The sequence below is a fragment of the Cyclopterus lumpus genome, chromosome 17 (genome assembly GCF_009769545.1).
Source record: "Cyclopterus lumpus isolate fCycLum1 chromosome 17, fCycLum1.pri, whole genome shotgun sequence".
Taxonomy (NCBI): Eukaryota; Metazoa; Chordata; class Actinopteri; order Perciformes; family Cyclopteridae; genus Cyclopterus; species Cyclopterus lumpus.
The window spans coordinates 20,601,425-20,616,927 of record NC_046982.1 but is presented as its reverse complement, the minus strand read 5'-3'; the positions used below and the strand labels follow the sequence as shown (position 1 = coordinate 20,616,927).

Sequence of the window (15,503 nt, the reverse complement as noted above, 5' to 3'; positions counted from 1 at the left end):
CTCGGGATGGGGAACCTCACCAACATCCTGTCCATCAACGCCACCAACATCGACTCCTTCAAAAACTGCACCAAAATCAACGGCAACATTGCGATCATCCACCCGTCGATTCACGGGTAAGTCACCGACGGTCCGTGCACGTCCACCGTATCCACCGCGCAGTGGATCACCGGGCACCTTTTTTAAAAAAATGTAATTAAATTTTTTGTTTTTGTAGAGATTCGTATACCAAAACGCCAAAATTGGAGCCTTCCCAGCTTGATGTGTTTAAGACGGTGAAGGAAATAACCGGTAAGCGTGCGTCAGACACGAGTAATGCGTTTTAAAGAGTCACGCGACTAACGACTCCTTGTGTTGCTTCAGGATACTTGTTGATCCAAACGTGGCCAGAGAACATGACGTCGCTCAGCCCCTTTGAGAACCTGGAGATCGTTCGAGGACGGACTAAGCAGTATGTTCCTTCGTAAAAGAAAAAGACCTCCAAGCATTTCATCCAAAAGCGTAAAGTCGTAAAAGCCTTTTTTTTTCCTCCTCCTCCTCCAAAGGGGTAGCCGCAGCGTCATGATGTCTCAACTCGGCATCCGCTACCTGGGCCTCCGCTCCCTGAAGGAGATCAGCGACGGAGACGTGGTCATCGTCAAGAACCGGAACCTGTGCTACACGGACAAGAGCCACTGGGAGGCGCTCTTCAAGTCGGGGAGCCAAAGAGCCAAAATCGAGGACAACGCCGACGCTGCCGCGTGCGGTAAATACAGAGAAAGAAAATGTAACCAATTGGATGAAAAACGAGATTTAATATTGTTTTGTTTTTTTTGGGGGGTGTGTGCTTTCAGCCCGGTCGAACAACACGTGCGACAGGAAGTGCGCCACGGACAGCTGCTGGGGCCCCGGCCCCGACATGTGCGTCGCCTGCCGCGACCACAGCCGTGCCGGGAGCTGCGTGGACTCCTGCAACATCCTGGAGGGGTGAGGGAGTTTTTAAAGAACAGACGTTTCTTTTTCTTTTTTTAAATGCAGCGTTCCTTATTTAATACAAACAGCCCCAGATCTTTGCTGTTAACTCCTCCAAAGTCTTATTTTCATAACACGAGCTTTTGCAGACGAGACATGAGACACTGGGGATTTGTTATTCAATCAATCGACACACCGAGAAGGGAGTCCGAGGTATTCTGGAGTTAAACCCAGCAGATACAAGACAAACATTGGCACATTCACTCGCACCTGTTTGTCTTTGCAGATTCCTGTCAAACATTGAAATCTCGAACGCGCTTTACTGTTTAACTCGTGCCCTTCGAAAGAAGAGCGTCTCTTCACGTGCAACTGTTTTGAAAAAGAGCTTTGTTGTTGTCGTTGTTGTTTTTGCAGAGAGCCCCGGGAGGCCGTCGTGAATAAAACCTGCGTGGACTGCCACCCCGAGTGTCGACGCACCAACGGGACCGCGACCTGCAATGCACCCGTACGTGTGTGTCGCACCTCCACTGTTATTGCAAAATACATTTATTTATGAATCTAAAGTGTCCCCACTGTATTTAATGTTTTTTTTTTTTTTGTGTAGTCAAAATGAACGATTACGTTCCCATTTCTCCATCAACAGGAGCCTTATTAGACCATAATGCTTTGCCTTATTAGACCATAATGCTTTGCGGCCACAATGCATGTTTAAAGGGGCGGGGCTGTTTGATCAGTCTGCTTTTTTAAATGCTCATAATCTCTCGACCGAAAACAAGTCCCGCCCCCTTTTTTTTGGGAGCCGGTTTAAGAGCTGTAAAACTTACTGGAAAGTATGATATTGTTATTGACTAGAGGCCCCCAAAAACTACACCACCTGACACATTTTACATCTTCACGAGAACGACGGGGCACACCGCTGCCTTTTTATTACAACGACATTTACTACCGCTCGTAAACGGAGTCTTTCTTATTCTTCACTCAGGGCTCTGGAAACTGCACCAAGTGTGCCAACTTCCAGGACGGCCTGTTCTGCGTGGCTCGGTGTCCCCAAGGCGTGCCGGGCGCGGACGACATGCTGGTGTGGAAATACGCCGACGTGACCAAAGTGTGCAAGCTGTGCCACAAAAACTGCACTCAAGGGTAAAAGAGCCGTTACTTAATCCACGGGATTTTATTTTAACGATGAATAAAGTTGATCGTATTGCTATTATTATTATTATTTTTATTATTTATATGTTGTGTACATCGTCAACGGATAGAGGGGTCCGCACACACTAAAAAAAGCAGATTATCAACAGCTCTGGTTGGTACACTGACGGTTACTATGGTTACTGTGGTACCAGGACGTCCACTTTTTATGGGCCAAGGACCGTCACGAGTGTTTCCACAACTCGTGTATTTTTCACGGGACCAAACGGACCCCGTATTTAGTCTCGTGGAAGAACTTTGTTAGTTTTGGAGAAACGTTGCGATGGATGCAGTGTGACATCAAAGTGGCGCTGACATCAGATTCTGTGCATTGGCTCCTCTGCAGGTGCGTGGGGCCCGGTTTCAAAGGCTGCCAGACTAAAAGGTGAGTAGACGCGGCAACGCAGTGCAACGCGCATGGCGTGCTGACTTTGCCCGAGTTTTGACATTATTAATTCCCCCCTTCCCCCCTCGCCCCCGCGTGTCTTTTACAGCCACTCCGGCCTCTCCGTGATTTCGGCCGGCGTGGTCGGCGGGCTGCTGGCGGTTCTCATCGCCGGCCTGTCTGTGTTCGTGTTGCTACGCCGACGCCACATCAAGAGGAAGAGGACCACGCGCAGACTCCTGCAAGAGAGAGAGGTGAGAGACGGGGAGAACATCCACAAGTTTGGGTAACACTCTTTAATAACTGGTTAAAGAGTTAATTCATCATTTATAATGTATTGTTCCGCACTTTATAAATGACGGATTCCCCATTTGTAAATGAAGTATTATATAAGAGGAGCAGAGGGAGACCTCTAACAAAAGTTAAAACAATACTTTTATAAATGATTAATTAAGTGTTTACTCAAACTTAACTAATGCGTGCGGTTATTTTAAAGTGTTACCGAGTATCGTTGCAGCTCCAGAATCCCCCCAGAGCTGTTACCCACGACGGTGTAGAAGATAATTAGTCCTTTCTTTTTCCAGTTGGTTGAACCTCTGACTCCGAGCGGGGAGGCTCCAAACCAGGCTCTGCTGCGCATACTGAAGGAACCCGAGTTTAAGAAAATCAAAGTGCTGGGATCTGGAGCTTTTGGGACAGTTTACAAGGTAATAAATAACATGCCTCTGGGTTTGTGTTTCAAAACTATTTGCCATTTAAAAAAAAAAAATATAAAAAAAAAAAGAAAGCTGGAGCTCAGGAGTCCTCCGCGTGCCAAGTTTAAAGAACCAACACCCGGCAGTTGGTTCTGTACATCTACATCTGTTGTCAATTGTTCAATTAAAAGCAACATTTTTAACATGCCGGGTCATGGACGATTGACTCTCACTTTCAGTGCTGTGTGTGTGTGTGTGTGTGTGTGTGTGTAGTACGTTGTTACACAGTACACTGTGGGGACCTACGCTCATAAGGAGACAAAAGGCCTTTTATTTTAGGGTCGCTTTTAGGCTCACGTTATCTCCAGAGAGAGAATGTAAGCCAATGCCATCTTCTCACTTGGAACAAAAAACAAGCGTGCATGTGTGCTTTTTGAATTTATATCTTTGTGAGGACCAATTTCAGCGTCCGACCTTGAGCGTTTTTAAGAAAGAAATGACATTCTTTTTAAAGGGCTATTTGAGGGTTAAGGCTTTGTTACACGAGTGCTGTTGGATTTAAATACAAAGGTAGTGGTTTAGGGTCCTCACAAATATAGTAAAGCACAAAGTGTCGCAATACATTCACGTTAGCGTTGGTAATTGTCCTGTTTCCGTTTGCGTGTCAGCACTTGCTTTTTTCCGCTTGATAATTTCAGGTGTGTCCAATAACACACACTCGTGTGTCCTCACAGGGCCTGTGGGTTCCAGAGGGAGAGGACGTGAAGATCCCCGTGGCCATCAAGGTGTTGAGAGAGGCCACGTCACCGAAGGCAAACAAAGAGATCTTGGACGTACGTTTTGGGGTTTTTTTCCAGGATTTTACGTGTTAAAGCTGAGTCACAACTAGAAAAAGTCCCAGACTACTTGAGCAGAGGGCGTGCTGCTGGTGGGACGTGACACACAAGTTCAAAGCTCTAAGCGCTATTATTCCAATGGTGCATAACCTCGATGTGTTGCACAATGTTTATTGCTGCTCAATTCAACAGTAATGCGCCTTGTTTTTTGCATGCAAAGTTATTTGAAACGTACTTATTTGGGAAACGGGGTTGTGTTTCTACACGTGACCCTCCTACAGCGCTGCATGTGGGTGTTGGTTTGTAATCCCAAGGCTCGAGGTGTTTTGGAAAGGAATGCAGGATCCCAAAGCGGCGCGCTCCAAAATGCATTGCGTGTAATGAATGTGCATCTGGGATTCCTGTGCTCAGTCGCTGCACATCTGGAGCTCGGGGCGGGGGGGGGGCGGGGATTAGGGACGTTTCACATCCTCTGAACTTCATGACTTCGGGGCAGAGGGCTTGTTTTTTAAATGTGCTTTTGAAGCCTCTTCCTCACCAGACTCCAAATTACAGAGCTCCCAACAATCAAACTGCTCTTTAACCTGAACAACGATGATGCATTAATGGTCACGTCGAAAGAAATAATGCACTCGCGACCGGAAATCTACAGTCGGAAGTGCCGTGTGCACGGGTCTCCTCTGTTGGTCGTGGCCGGTGCAGATTATCCTCTTGTTTATGCCTCTTTTCTCTTATGAGCCACATAAAATATGCATGGCCGGGCATGACTGCTGCTAAGAAACTTAAAAACTAATCACCAAACACCAGATATTTCCACAAATGTCATGTTTCCAGGAGAGGCAACGGGCTGCAAGACGTTTTATTCCTCAACCGGACAATCGCATTTCTTTGCACCTTCGATCTATCAATGTGAATAAGGTGTTTTGTGTCCTCGCTCCCCATAACTACAACACAACTGAATTTATTTGTGCACGTCTACATGCAGGAGGCCTACGTGATGGCCAGCGTCGAACACCCCCACGTGTGCCGCCTGCTGGGCATCTGCCTGACCTCCACCGTGCAGCTCATCACCCAGCTGATGCCCTACGGCTGCCTGCTGGACTACGTCAAAGAGAACAAGGACAACATCGGCTCCCAGTATCTGCTCAACTGGTGTGTGCAGATAGCCAAGGTGAGCTTGACTTGCTGCCTCGGTGGGTGTTTTTAGTCATTTTAGGAGCATAATGATAATAAAAAAAAAATGTTTCTGCAGAAGCGCGTCGAGTCATTTTAAACTGCAGCCGCGAGAAAAGAACAGTACATCCTGCCTCTTTTTAACTGTTTAGAAATACTGTTGAGTGATATGACTCATTAGAGCACGATGACAAGTCCACCTCCTTTTAAAAGCACTCTGACATCTTTTGATCGTGTCCGTTCACGTCGGCTTTGTTATAAAGAGCTCTGCGCTCGTGTAACTGCGTGTTTTGATAAAGGGGATGAACTACCTGGAGGAACGCCACTTAGTGCACCGGGACCTGGCGGCGAGGAACGTCCTGGTGAAGACTCCTCAGCATGTCAAGATCACCGACTTCGGTCTGGCCAAACTCCTCAACGCCGACGAGAAAGAGTACCACGCGGACGGTGGGAAGGTCGGTGGAAGATTAAAGAAAACTATTAAAAAAATACATAAAAAACACTGGAAAAGTAGTCCTCATTCAGCCCTTTTTTTTAAATAGGCCCAAGAGCAATAACATTCATGCATTTATAGTTGCAAATGTTGTCTTTTGTGAGACATATTACTTCCTGTAGATGAACGACGGATAGTATTTTTGCTCTGGATTGTATCCTATGTAAGTGAGTATTAATAGTTGCTGTCAGAAAAGAAGAGAAATAACTAATCAGATAAGTTCCTCCTCTTATCGTCTTTTTCCTTTTGAGAAACTGAAAGCAGTATTTTTGACCTCGGCACTTCTTTCTGCGCCACCCGGTGTTGTGATATTTTTTCAGCCCCAAAATGTGCATTCTTTTTGCTTAATTTGTTCTAAAATCGAACAATACTTTGCTGTATTTCCTTTTATAACCTCGTACCTTTTTTATTACATTCACAGACTCATGATATCGTCGTTATGACTCATAAAGTAATGCGAGTGTCGAGTTTCCGTCCAGAGATCGTGCAGATGTGCAAGTTCTATTTGGATAAAAAGCTGGAGTGGGATCTGAGAAATATAAATATATATATATAATAACCGGCTCCTGCAGAGACTTCCTTTTGTTTGTTTTAGTTCCAAGAGATTCTACGGTGGAGACGTCCAAAGCTTTTTTTTTTAGATGCAAACTGTCCCAACTGTGATTTTTGCACGTGTGATTAATGCAATTCTGCACCACTAGGTGGCAGCACAGTTACATTGCACACTCTGTATGTGAAAGACGGCAATGGCTTTGCAATGTAAGTGCATTTAAGTGCTCCAGTACTTTGAATAAAGAAGACACATTTGACTACGAAGAGACAGAAGTGACACACATGTCTGTTTACACCTTCTCTTCATCCCCTTTTTTTAAACACAGACGTTTACAGCAAAAAGGATTCAGATGGATTAAAGTGCTTCGTTGTTTGGGTTGCAGTCAAGATTATTGTCCAGTTGTAAAAAAATTAAAAAAGCTCTCTTTTATCTTTACCGTGTTAAGTTACTACAATATTTAGAGATTATAACATAACTGTTGTTTTCCGCAGGTACCGATCAAATGGATGGCTCTGGAATCGATCCTGAACAGAACGTACACCCACCAGAGCGACGTGTGGAGTTACGGTGAGTCCTGAGCTTTTGGTGGTGGATAATAATAATAATAATAATAATAATACTTTTCTAGACACTCGTAGACGCGCTCCGCCTCTCACCCAGTGAAATAAATCCTTGTGCAACTTCAGATATGTGAAACAGCTGTTTTTGGGGTGTTTTAACAGCGAGTGAGGCGAAGAGGGGGAAAGGCATGTTTGTCTTTTCATGCCTCTGCACCTTAAGGCGTGATGTGTTTTGGTGTCGACCGTCCGGCATAAACATCCACTTGGACTGGAGGATGAACTCATTTAGGTTTTAGAGGTCAAAAGGTCGCGTGTGACGTCACAGGGCAACAACTCGAAGAACTTGTGTGGTAATTATAACAATTTTCAATAGGATGAAATTACATTACATTTAATTTTAGATGAAAGCAACTCATACGGGGGGGGGGGGGGGAGCAATTCAGGGTTTAGGTGCCTTGCTCAAAGGACACATTGACTCGCAGATCCTGACTTGGACATTTTGGGGTGAAACTGCAACCTGACTGGTTGGTGGAGCAATACAACCAACGCGGCAGTAACCTCTTAAACATCTTAAACATATTAAAACACTTAAAACACGTTTTGCTAGCATCTGCAGTTTATCACACGTGCCTAAACACCGGCCGTCTCGGATGGACAAGAGGTCGCTGCCACGGCCCACGTAGAGCGCACACACACACACACACACACACACACACACACACACACACACACACAGATGCATGGCAACAGCTTTATTGCTCCAAAAGTTCTCTTCCCGAGGGTTTTCGATCTTGCCTTCCACTCAATATGGCCAAAGCATCATCATCCAGACCCCCTTGGCAGAAGTGACCTTCAGTTCCTCCAACGGAGAGCCGCTTCCTGCCAACTCCCACTCCCATGCAGGCACGGCCAATTGGTCAACACAGCTATTTTTGATACTGTGCGACATTCTCGAAGCTCCACTTCCTGTCACTCTCATTTTCCTCTCAAAACAAAAGCGAATGACAAGTATATTTTTATTTTTTTTTAAAAAATTTTCCCTGCAGGCGTCACCGTTTGGGAGCTGATGACATTCGGGACCAAGCCGTACGACGGGATCCCGGCCTGCGAAATAGCCGGCGTCCTGGAGAAAGGGGAGCGGCTGCCTCAACCACCGATCTGCACCATAGACGTCTACATGATCATGGTGAAATGTAAGCTCGGGGGGGGGGGGGGGGGAGTGTCTTCATATGAGTCCTTTACTTTTTGTTCCTCATCATTTGATCCTCTTGCCTCATGATGTCCTCTGGCGTGTCCGTACAGGTTGGATGATCGACGCCGACAGCCGACCGCGTTTCCGGGAACTGATAGCCGAGTTTACAAAGATGGCCCGGGACCCTCCCCGATATCTGGTCATTCAGGTGTGGTTTTCTTAACAGTCTCGAAAACTCGACCCCCAACCCGTCGGACGCAGCGAGTCCACCGGGTGTAAATTGTTTTTTTTCTTTGTTTCCAGGGCGACGACCGCATGCACCTGCCGAGTCCCACGGACACCAAACTGTACCGCAGCCTGATCAGCGGGGAGGGCATGGAGGACGCCGTGGACGCGGACGAGTACCTGGTGCCGCAGCACGGCTTCTTCAGCAGCCGGAGCACCTCCCACACCCCGCTGCTCCACTCCACGGTGAGCTGCTGCACGGGAAACACACACACACACACACACACACACACACACACACACACACATCAAAGGTGTCGGATCGAGCGCGTCCGTCCATCTGCTCCTTTGACATTTTCATCCTGCAAAAGAAGAGAACATGATGCATATTTTGAAGAAGGGAGGATCATATTCCACTTTGTGGAATATAAAATGAATGCTATAATATAAAAACAACATTTCTAACTTTAATAAAGCCGTTACTGGTCATGAAATTAGAAACAATCTGTCTGTGTATGTAGAACTTCCACAAGGTGGTGTACTTTTACTGAGCAGACACCCTAAAGTACCTCACTATATATATATATATATATATATATATATATATATATATATATATATATATATATATATGTGTATGACAATAAACCTACAAAACCTCAACTACACAAAAAAAGTTAATTTAGAGGCGCCAACAGAGAAAAAGGTGGATCTGTTCATGCAATGAGACACGAGATACCTAAAGAATGCAGACTCCCTTCACAATTACCTCCTCTATCCAAACAGGGAAAGAGGAATACCAGCTGCTCTGGAGGAAGGGAGCAACTTCCCCCAGAAACAGACGTATTAATTGATTAATAAATTGCCCCGGCGGCGCACACTTAACCGACATGACTGTTTTTTTGGGGGGAGAATCGGGATTTCTGCATAAATCGTTACCCTGAATGGAAATAAGTAATTTTTTTTTAACCTTTTCTTTTTAATGTGACGGCTAAACCGAATCCAGACGATCGGTCAGAGAGTTCAGCTAACGGCCCCGATTGGACCCGGCTGTCCGGGTTCTGTTTAACCGGCCCCAGTGGGGGACCATTTCTCCTCTCCCTGACCCCCACTACCCACTCGTCCTCGTCATCGTCCCCCTCGTCCCACGCTTTCCTCCCCAGGTGCCCCTCTTTTTTTTTTTGATTGATGAGCTCTGAACAAGGAGAACGGTTCTCCTCCAGGTTCAGTGGAGGCCTTCCGTAGGTCTGGTTCTTGTACCTGGGAACGTTGCCGGCCCACTGACAGCCCGGTTAGCTCCAATGCCAGCTCCAAAGTGTGATTACCTTTGCAGAAAAGTTTTTATATATATATATATATATATATATATATATATATATATATATATATATATATATATATCCGTCCAATAACAGCCTGCTTTTTTTTAATATCACTGTTGGGGCATGGCCCACAATGAGTCCAGGATATATATATATTTGTTGTACAGATGGTTGTTTTAATTTCCTTTTCCTGTTGGAAGTAATTGCGTTGCCACAGCTGTCACTCTGTTCTCTCCACTCGCTCGGTTTCCATGGTTTCAACACCGTCCGCGGTCCTTTTTGACTTCGAGGATTCGACAGACGCAACAAAGCTCGTCAAATTGCCTCAATGAATAATATGAATTTATTTTTTCGATCCTCGTCAGCCAGGAGCCGAGATGACAGCTCCGGCTTCTTCGTGGGGGAAAACCATAAAAAAAAAAAACGACGTTATTATCACTAACTAATGAATAAAAGAAGAAATCAAATACAATGAAAGTCAAATATAACCCCCAAAAAGTATTTCCCTGAATACATTGTGCACCGCAGAACATGTTTGCACTGAAACCACCTGTTTGATTACATTTTAAACCTTTCTGACCTTAACGTCTGCTTTATAGATAACCGAGGAATATCAAATTATCTTATGGATCCATAAAACATAATTTCCTGCTCTGCATTCAGACGTTAACTCGTGTTTATATCCTCTATTTCGCAGAGCCTGAATAGCAGCATTGGAACCTGCCACGGCAGAAACGGCTTATTGGTGAGAGAGAGAGAGAATCGACCCTTTTTAAAAAAAAAAAAATAATTTAATTGCACTATAAAGAAAATGACTTTGGGGTAAACAATGTGTATTCTGTACCAAACACAACAACCTCCCGTCCTCTGTTTGCAGAACGGATTCCCGAGCAGAGACGGAAGCATCGTCCTCCGGTACATCCCTGACCCCACGGACAAGCTCCTAGACGAGGCCTTCCTGCCGTCTCCAGGCGAGTTTACATGCAACCTAACAACAACAACAACAACAACAAAAAGAGGAAGAGGGACATCTAGTGGACAAGAGGGACATCTAGTGGAAGAGAGGGACATCTAGTGGAAGAGAGGGACATCTAGAGGACAAGAGGGACATCGAGTGGAAGAGAGGGACATCTAGAGGAAGAGAGGGACATCTAGAGGAAGAGAGGGACATCTAGAGGAAGAGAGGGACATCTAGAGGAAAAGAGGGACATCGAGTGGAAGAGAGGGACATCTAGAGGACAAGAGGGACATCGAGTGGAAGAGAGGGACATCTAGTGGAAGAGAGGGACATCTAGAGGACAAGAGGGACATCTAGTGGACAAGAGGAAGAGGGACATCTAGTGGAAGAGAGGGACATCTAGTGGAAGAGGGGGACATTTAGTGGAAGAGAGGGACATCTAGTGGAAGAGAGGGACATCTAGAGGACAAGAGGGACATCTAGTGGAAGAGAGGGACATCTAGAGGACAAGAGGGACATCTAGTGGAAGAGAGGGACATCTAGAGGACAAGAGGGACATCTAGTGGAAGAGGGGGACATTTAGTGGAAGAGAGGGACATCTAGTGGAAGAGGAAGAGGGACATCTAGAGGACAAGAGGGACATCGAGTGGAAGAGAGGGACATCTAGTGGAAGAGAGGGACATCTAGAGGACAAGAGGGACATCTAGTGGAAGAGAGGGACATCTAGAGGACAAGAGGGACATCTAGTGGAAGAGAGGGACATCTAGTGGAAGAGGGACATCTAGAGGAAGAGAGGGACATCTAGAGGAAGAGGGACATCTAGAGGAAGAGAGGGACATCTAGAGGAAGAGAGGGACATCTAGAGGAAGAGAGGGACATCTAGTGGAAGAGAGGGACATCTAGTGGAAGAGGAAGAGGGACATCTAGAGGAAGAGAGGGACATCTAGAGGAAGAGAGGGACATCTAGAGGAAGAGAGGGACATCTAGTGGAAGAGAGGGACATCTAGTGGACAAGAGGGACATCTAGAGGAAGAGAGGGACATCTAGAGGAAGAGAGGGACATCTAGTGGAAGAGAGGGACATCTAGTGGACGAGAGGGACATCTAGAGGAAGAGGGACATCTAGTGGAAGAGAGGAACATCTAGTGGAAGAGAGGGACATCTAGAGGAAGAGGGACATCTAGTGGAAGAGAGGGACATCTAGTGGACGAGAGGGACATCTAGTGGAAGAGAGGGACATCAAGAGGAAGAGGGACATCTAGTGGACAAGAGGGACATCTAGAGGAAGAGAGGGACATCTAGTGGAAGAGAGGGACATCTAGAGGAAGAGAGGGACATCTAGTGGAAGAGGAAGAGGGACATCTAGTGGAAGAGAGGGACATCTAGTGGACGAGAGGGACATCTAGAGGAAGAGAGGGACATCTAGAGGAAGAGGGACATCTAGTGGAAGAGAGGGACATCTAGTGGAAGAGAGGGACATCTAGTGGACGAGAGGGACATCTAGAGGAAGAGAGGGACATCTAGTGGAAGAGAGGGACATCTAGTGGAAGAGAGGGACATCTAGTGGAAGAGAGGGACATCTAGTGGAAGAGAGGGACATCTAGTGGAAGAGGAAGAGGGACATCTAGAGGAAGAGAGGGACATCTAGAGGAAGAGAGGGACATCTAGTGGACGAGAGGGACATCTAGAGGAAGAGGAAGAGAGGGACATCTAGAGGAAGAGAGGGACATCTAGAGGAAGAGGAAGAGGGACATCTAGTGGAAGAGAGGGACATCTAGAGGAAGAGAGGGACATCTAGTGGAAGAGAGGGACATCTAGTGGAAGAGAGGGACATCTAGTGGAAGAGGAAGAGGGACATCTAGAGGAAGAGAGGGACATCTAGAGGAAGAGAGGGACATCTAGTGGACGAGAGGGACATCTAGAGGAAGAGGAAGAGGGACATCTAGAGGAAGAGAGGGACATCTAGAGGAAGAGAGGGACATCTAGTGGAAGAGAGGGACATCTAGTGGACAAGAGGGACATCTAGAGGAAGAGAGGGACATCTAGTGGAAGAGAGGGACATCTAGAGGAAGAGAGGGACATCTAGTGGAAGAGAGGGACATCTAGTGGACGAGAGGCATATTGCTGAAGAACGTCTGCCATTTGCCAACTGGTCCCGTCTACTCGTCCCAGTGGTTTTTTAATGGTACCGTTAGCGCAGACGTCTTTTAGTCTTTGGGGTCCTGCAGTGGACTTTTTAAAAAGAAAAGTGTCATCATGAGGACCATAAGAACATCAGACATGGATTACCATCCGTGTGATAAACACACTACACCCTTCATCTGGTTTGCCACAACCTTCTAGATTCTCATTGTCCTTTTCTTTTTACAGCGACTTAATTTACTTATTGTTTGATCTTTAATCCTTAGCTTTTTGACTGCAAATACCTTCCTTGAACGCACCATTTGGGGAAGATATTTCATAACAGATACTCCTCACAACTGTATTGATCACTTTGATGTGACGTTGATTTAAAAAAGTACTTAATTGGCTTGTTGTCTAAGCTCCAGAAACACTGGGTTCCACTTTGATAACACTTGTTCTAAACATCTACTTCTTTCAAACTCCAATGCCCAGAGTTTGTACCACCATTATGTTCCGTTTCCCTTTCATAAACTGCTACTTTTTACTATTTAATCTGCGTATTCACTCAATGAGAAACTACCCCGTGCCCTTGCTCACGCTCCCGTGTCTTTCCTTACAGACTACATGAACCAGAACGGCCTTTCAGACGTGATGAACCCCGTCTACCAGCACCCGGGTCCGCCCCGCGCCGCCCTCCCCACCATCTCGTCCGACGACGCGGAGACCGAGTACCTGAACTGCTTTAAGAACGGCGGCGGCGTCGAACCCGAGTACCTCAACGAGATCGCGTGCCCCGCCGTCCTCCCGCTCGCCTCCAACGGCACGGCGCCGCGCGGCGTTCAGAGATGCCAGGCCCAGAACAGCATGGACAACCCCGACTACCAACAGGATTTCACTCCCACCTTCAAGACCCACGCCAACGGGCACATCCCGGCGGCTGAAAACGCAGAGTACCTGGGCCCGGACTGAGGGGCGGCGAGTGGACACGGACAATACAACTCCGGACTTGTTCCATTAACTCGGGGCATCGATGTATCGGCCCGAGAAGGCGTAGCTAGGTGGTACCATCAATTATTATCCATGTCTTACGGAGTCAAAGTGAACCCCCCTTTTGTGGAAGCTTTCCGTGTTGTTTGCATGCAGGCGTAGCTGTCACTCAAAAAAAAAAACCTTCTCATTCCAAAGACCTTTTTTTTTCTTCTCACCACCAAACCACAAAATGACTTTTTTCTTGATCAAAGATGGACGGAAGAGGACTCAGTTGAGCTGAGAGTCGCTGGATCAGATGCGTTTAAAAGGGGGGAAAAAACCTCTCTAAAGGTCGCGTGGGATGTCGTACGTCGACTGCTTTAAAAAAAGAAAAGGAATGTGAACGACCTCCTTTTTTTTGTTTTTGAGAAAAAGATTGAACTGCCTCCATTTTTAGGAGGCAGAAGGTCGACGCCGCGAGAGGACAGAAACCGGCGGCTCGATCCCCGGATCGCAAACCCTGAAGGTACTCGCGCTGTCCAATCACGAGTCGGATACGCAATCGGTATCCGACTTGCAAAAAGGTATCGACACGTTGGGATTTAAAGGGTCGACGGCGGCGCACGGCCCCCCCCCTGTGGGCGAGTCGAGAAGACCCGAAGGGGGTCCCAAAGCGAAGGGGGTCCCAAAGGGGGTACCGAAGGGGGTACCGAAGGTTCGAGTCAACAAGGAGAAAGAAAAATGTTGCAGTCGGTTTAAATGGGAATACTGGAGAATTGTATTGTTTAAAATATGTTACTTTTATGCTCTTAAAACCGTTCTGTATGCATCACACACTGGTTGCCCCCCCCCCCCCCTCATGTGTGTCACACTTCCTGTGTGATTGTGGCTTTGCAGTTGAAGAACCTGCAGCGCCTCCTGTACCATGGAGCATATTTGTGTCCACCCACAAAGTTTAAGCTTTGTGCACCCAGGAAGTAGTTTTTTCTGGTCCTCCATTTTTTTGAGTTTTTTTTTTTTTACTCGTGCAACAAAACAGATTTTATGTTTTGGTTTTTTTTTACTGTCTTTGGTCATTTGAGTAACGTGTTTTGGACTTTTGGTTTTTTTTAGATTAGAAGTCGTGTTTCCCCGTAAACACAAGTGGGTTTTACAGACTATTCGAACGGCTCCAGAAACAAACAGCGTTTCTGATGTTTCTATATTAATAGCTGGAGACTCTTTCTTTTTTTTATAATACAGAAATGTAGACCGTTGTTTCGCGCAGGCTGTCGACAACCTACAGCATCTCTGAATTTGCTCCTAGCTTTAACGTCTCGTGCTCTTGCGAGGCCATTACACTTTGCAGATATTATTCCTAGTTTTAAAGGAATATACTATTGTAGCAACCTGAAAAGCCTACTTTTTTTGCAGATTTTACACAGGTACATGTACAGAAAACAGTGAATATACTGTACTATACCCCCAACAACAAATAGTCACCTATAATTTATACTCCGGACACAGTTTTTCTTTGTCACATCGTACGTGAATATGCACTCATTCCTGAATTGTGATTATTTCATTCGAAAGTGAACTTGAATAAATCATTTTTTTTTCTATGGAAAGACCGTCGTTGTTTTGTTTCCCCTCAACAGCGAGTGAAGAGCGAGATGGAGGACCGGAGGAGCCCAGTGATTCATTCATCTACTCAGTCGGTTTTATCTTACTGACCAGATAGAAGAAGCCCTGGTTGAGCGTCTCGAGACTCCAATCTCATTGAACACACGGAATAAAACAATGGCTTCTTTTTATATTTCATTGATCCAAAAGTGCTGACGTTTATTTTCCTTGAACATTTTATTGCTTTTTTTTTAAAAACCCTAACTGAGGAGTTTAAC

The 15,503-nt window shown here is 46.0% G+C and overlaps 1 protein-coding gene across 1 annotated transcript in view; it reads left to right on the top strand.

Moving 5' to 3' along the window:
- egfra (epidermal growth factor receptor a (erythroblastic leukemia viral (v-erb-b) oncogene homolog, avian)) overlaps window positions 1-15,222 on the top strand; it is a 38,450-nt gene extending 23,228 nt beyond the window's left edge. Inside the window, exons 9-28 of the mRNA XM_034556122.1 lie at window positions 1-116; window positions 218-291; window positions 364-451; window positions 546-745; window positions 834-966; window positions 1,366-1,456; window positions 1,934-2,091; window positions 2,486-2,524; window positions 2,634-2,778; window positions 3,109-3,231; window positions 3,954-4,052; window positions 5,041-5,226; window positions 5,528-5,683; window positions 6,766-6,841; window positions 7,881-8,027; window positions 8,137-8,234; window positions 8,330-8,497; window positions 10,271-10,318; window positions 10,451-10,544; window positions 13,274-15,222. The exon at window positions 1-116 is cut by the window's left edge and continues 11 nt beyond it. Coding sequence (XP_034412013.1) covers window positions 1-116; window positions 218-291; window positions 364-451; window positions 546-745; window positions 834-966; window positions 1,366-1,456; window positions 1,934-2,091; window positions 2,486-2,524; window positions 2,634-2,778; window positions 3,109-3,231; window positions 3,954-4,052; window positions 5,041-5,226; window positions 5,528-5,683; window positions 6,766-6,841; window positions 7,881-8,027; window positions 8,137-8,234; window positions 8,330-8,497; window positions 10,271-10,318; window positions 10,451-10,544; window positions 13,274-13,623 — 2,589 coding nt within the window. The 3' untranslated portion in view covers window positions 13,624-15,222. The remainder of the gene's footprint in view (window positions 117-217; window positions 292-363; window positions 452-545; window positions 746-833; window positions 967-1,365; window positions 1,457-1,933; window positions 2,092-2,485; window positions 2,525-2,633; window positions 2,779-3,108; window positions 3,232-3,953; window positions 4,053-5,040; window positions 5,227-5,527; window positions 5,684-6,765; window positions 6,842-7,880; window positions 8,028-8,136; window positions 8,235-8,329; window positions 8,498-10,270; window positions 10,319-10,450; window positions 10,545-13,273) is intronic.
- Window positions 15,223-15,503: the final 281 nt, after the last annotated feature.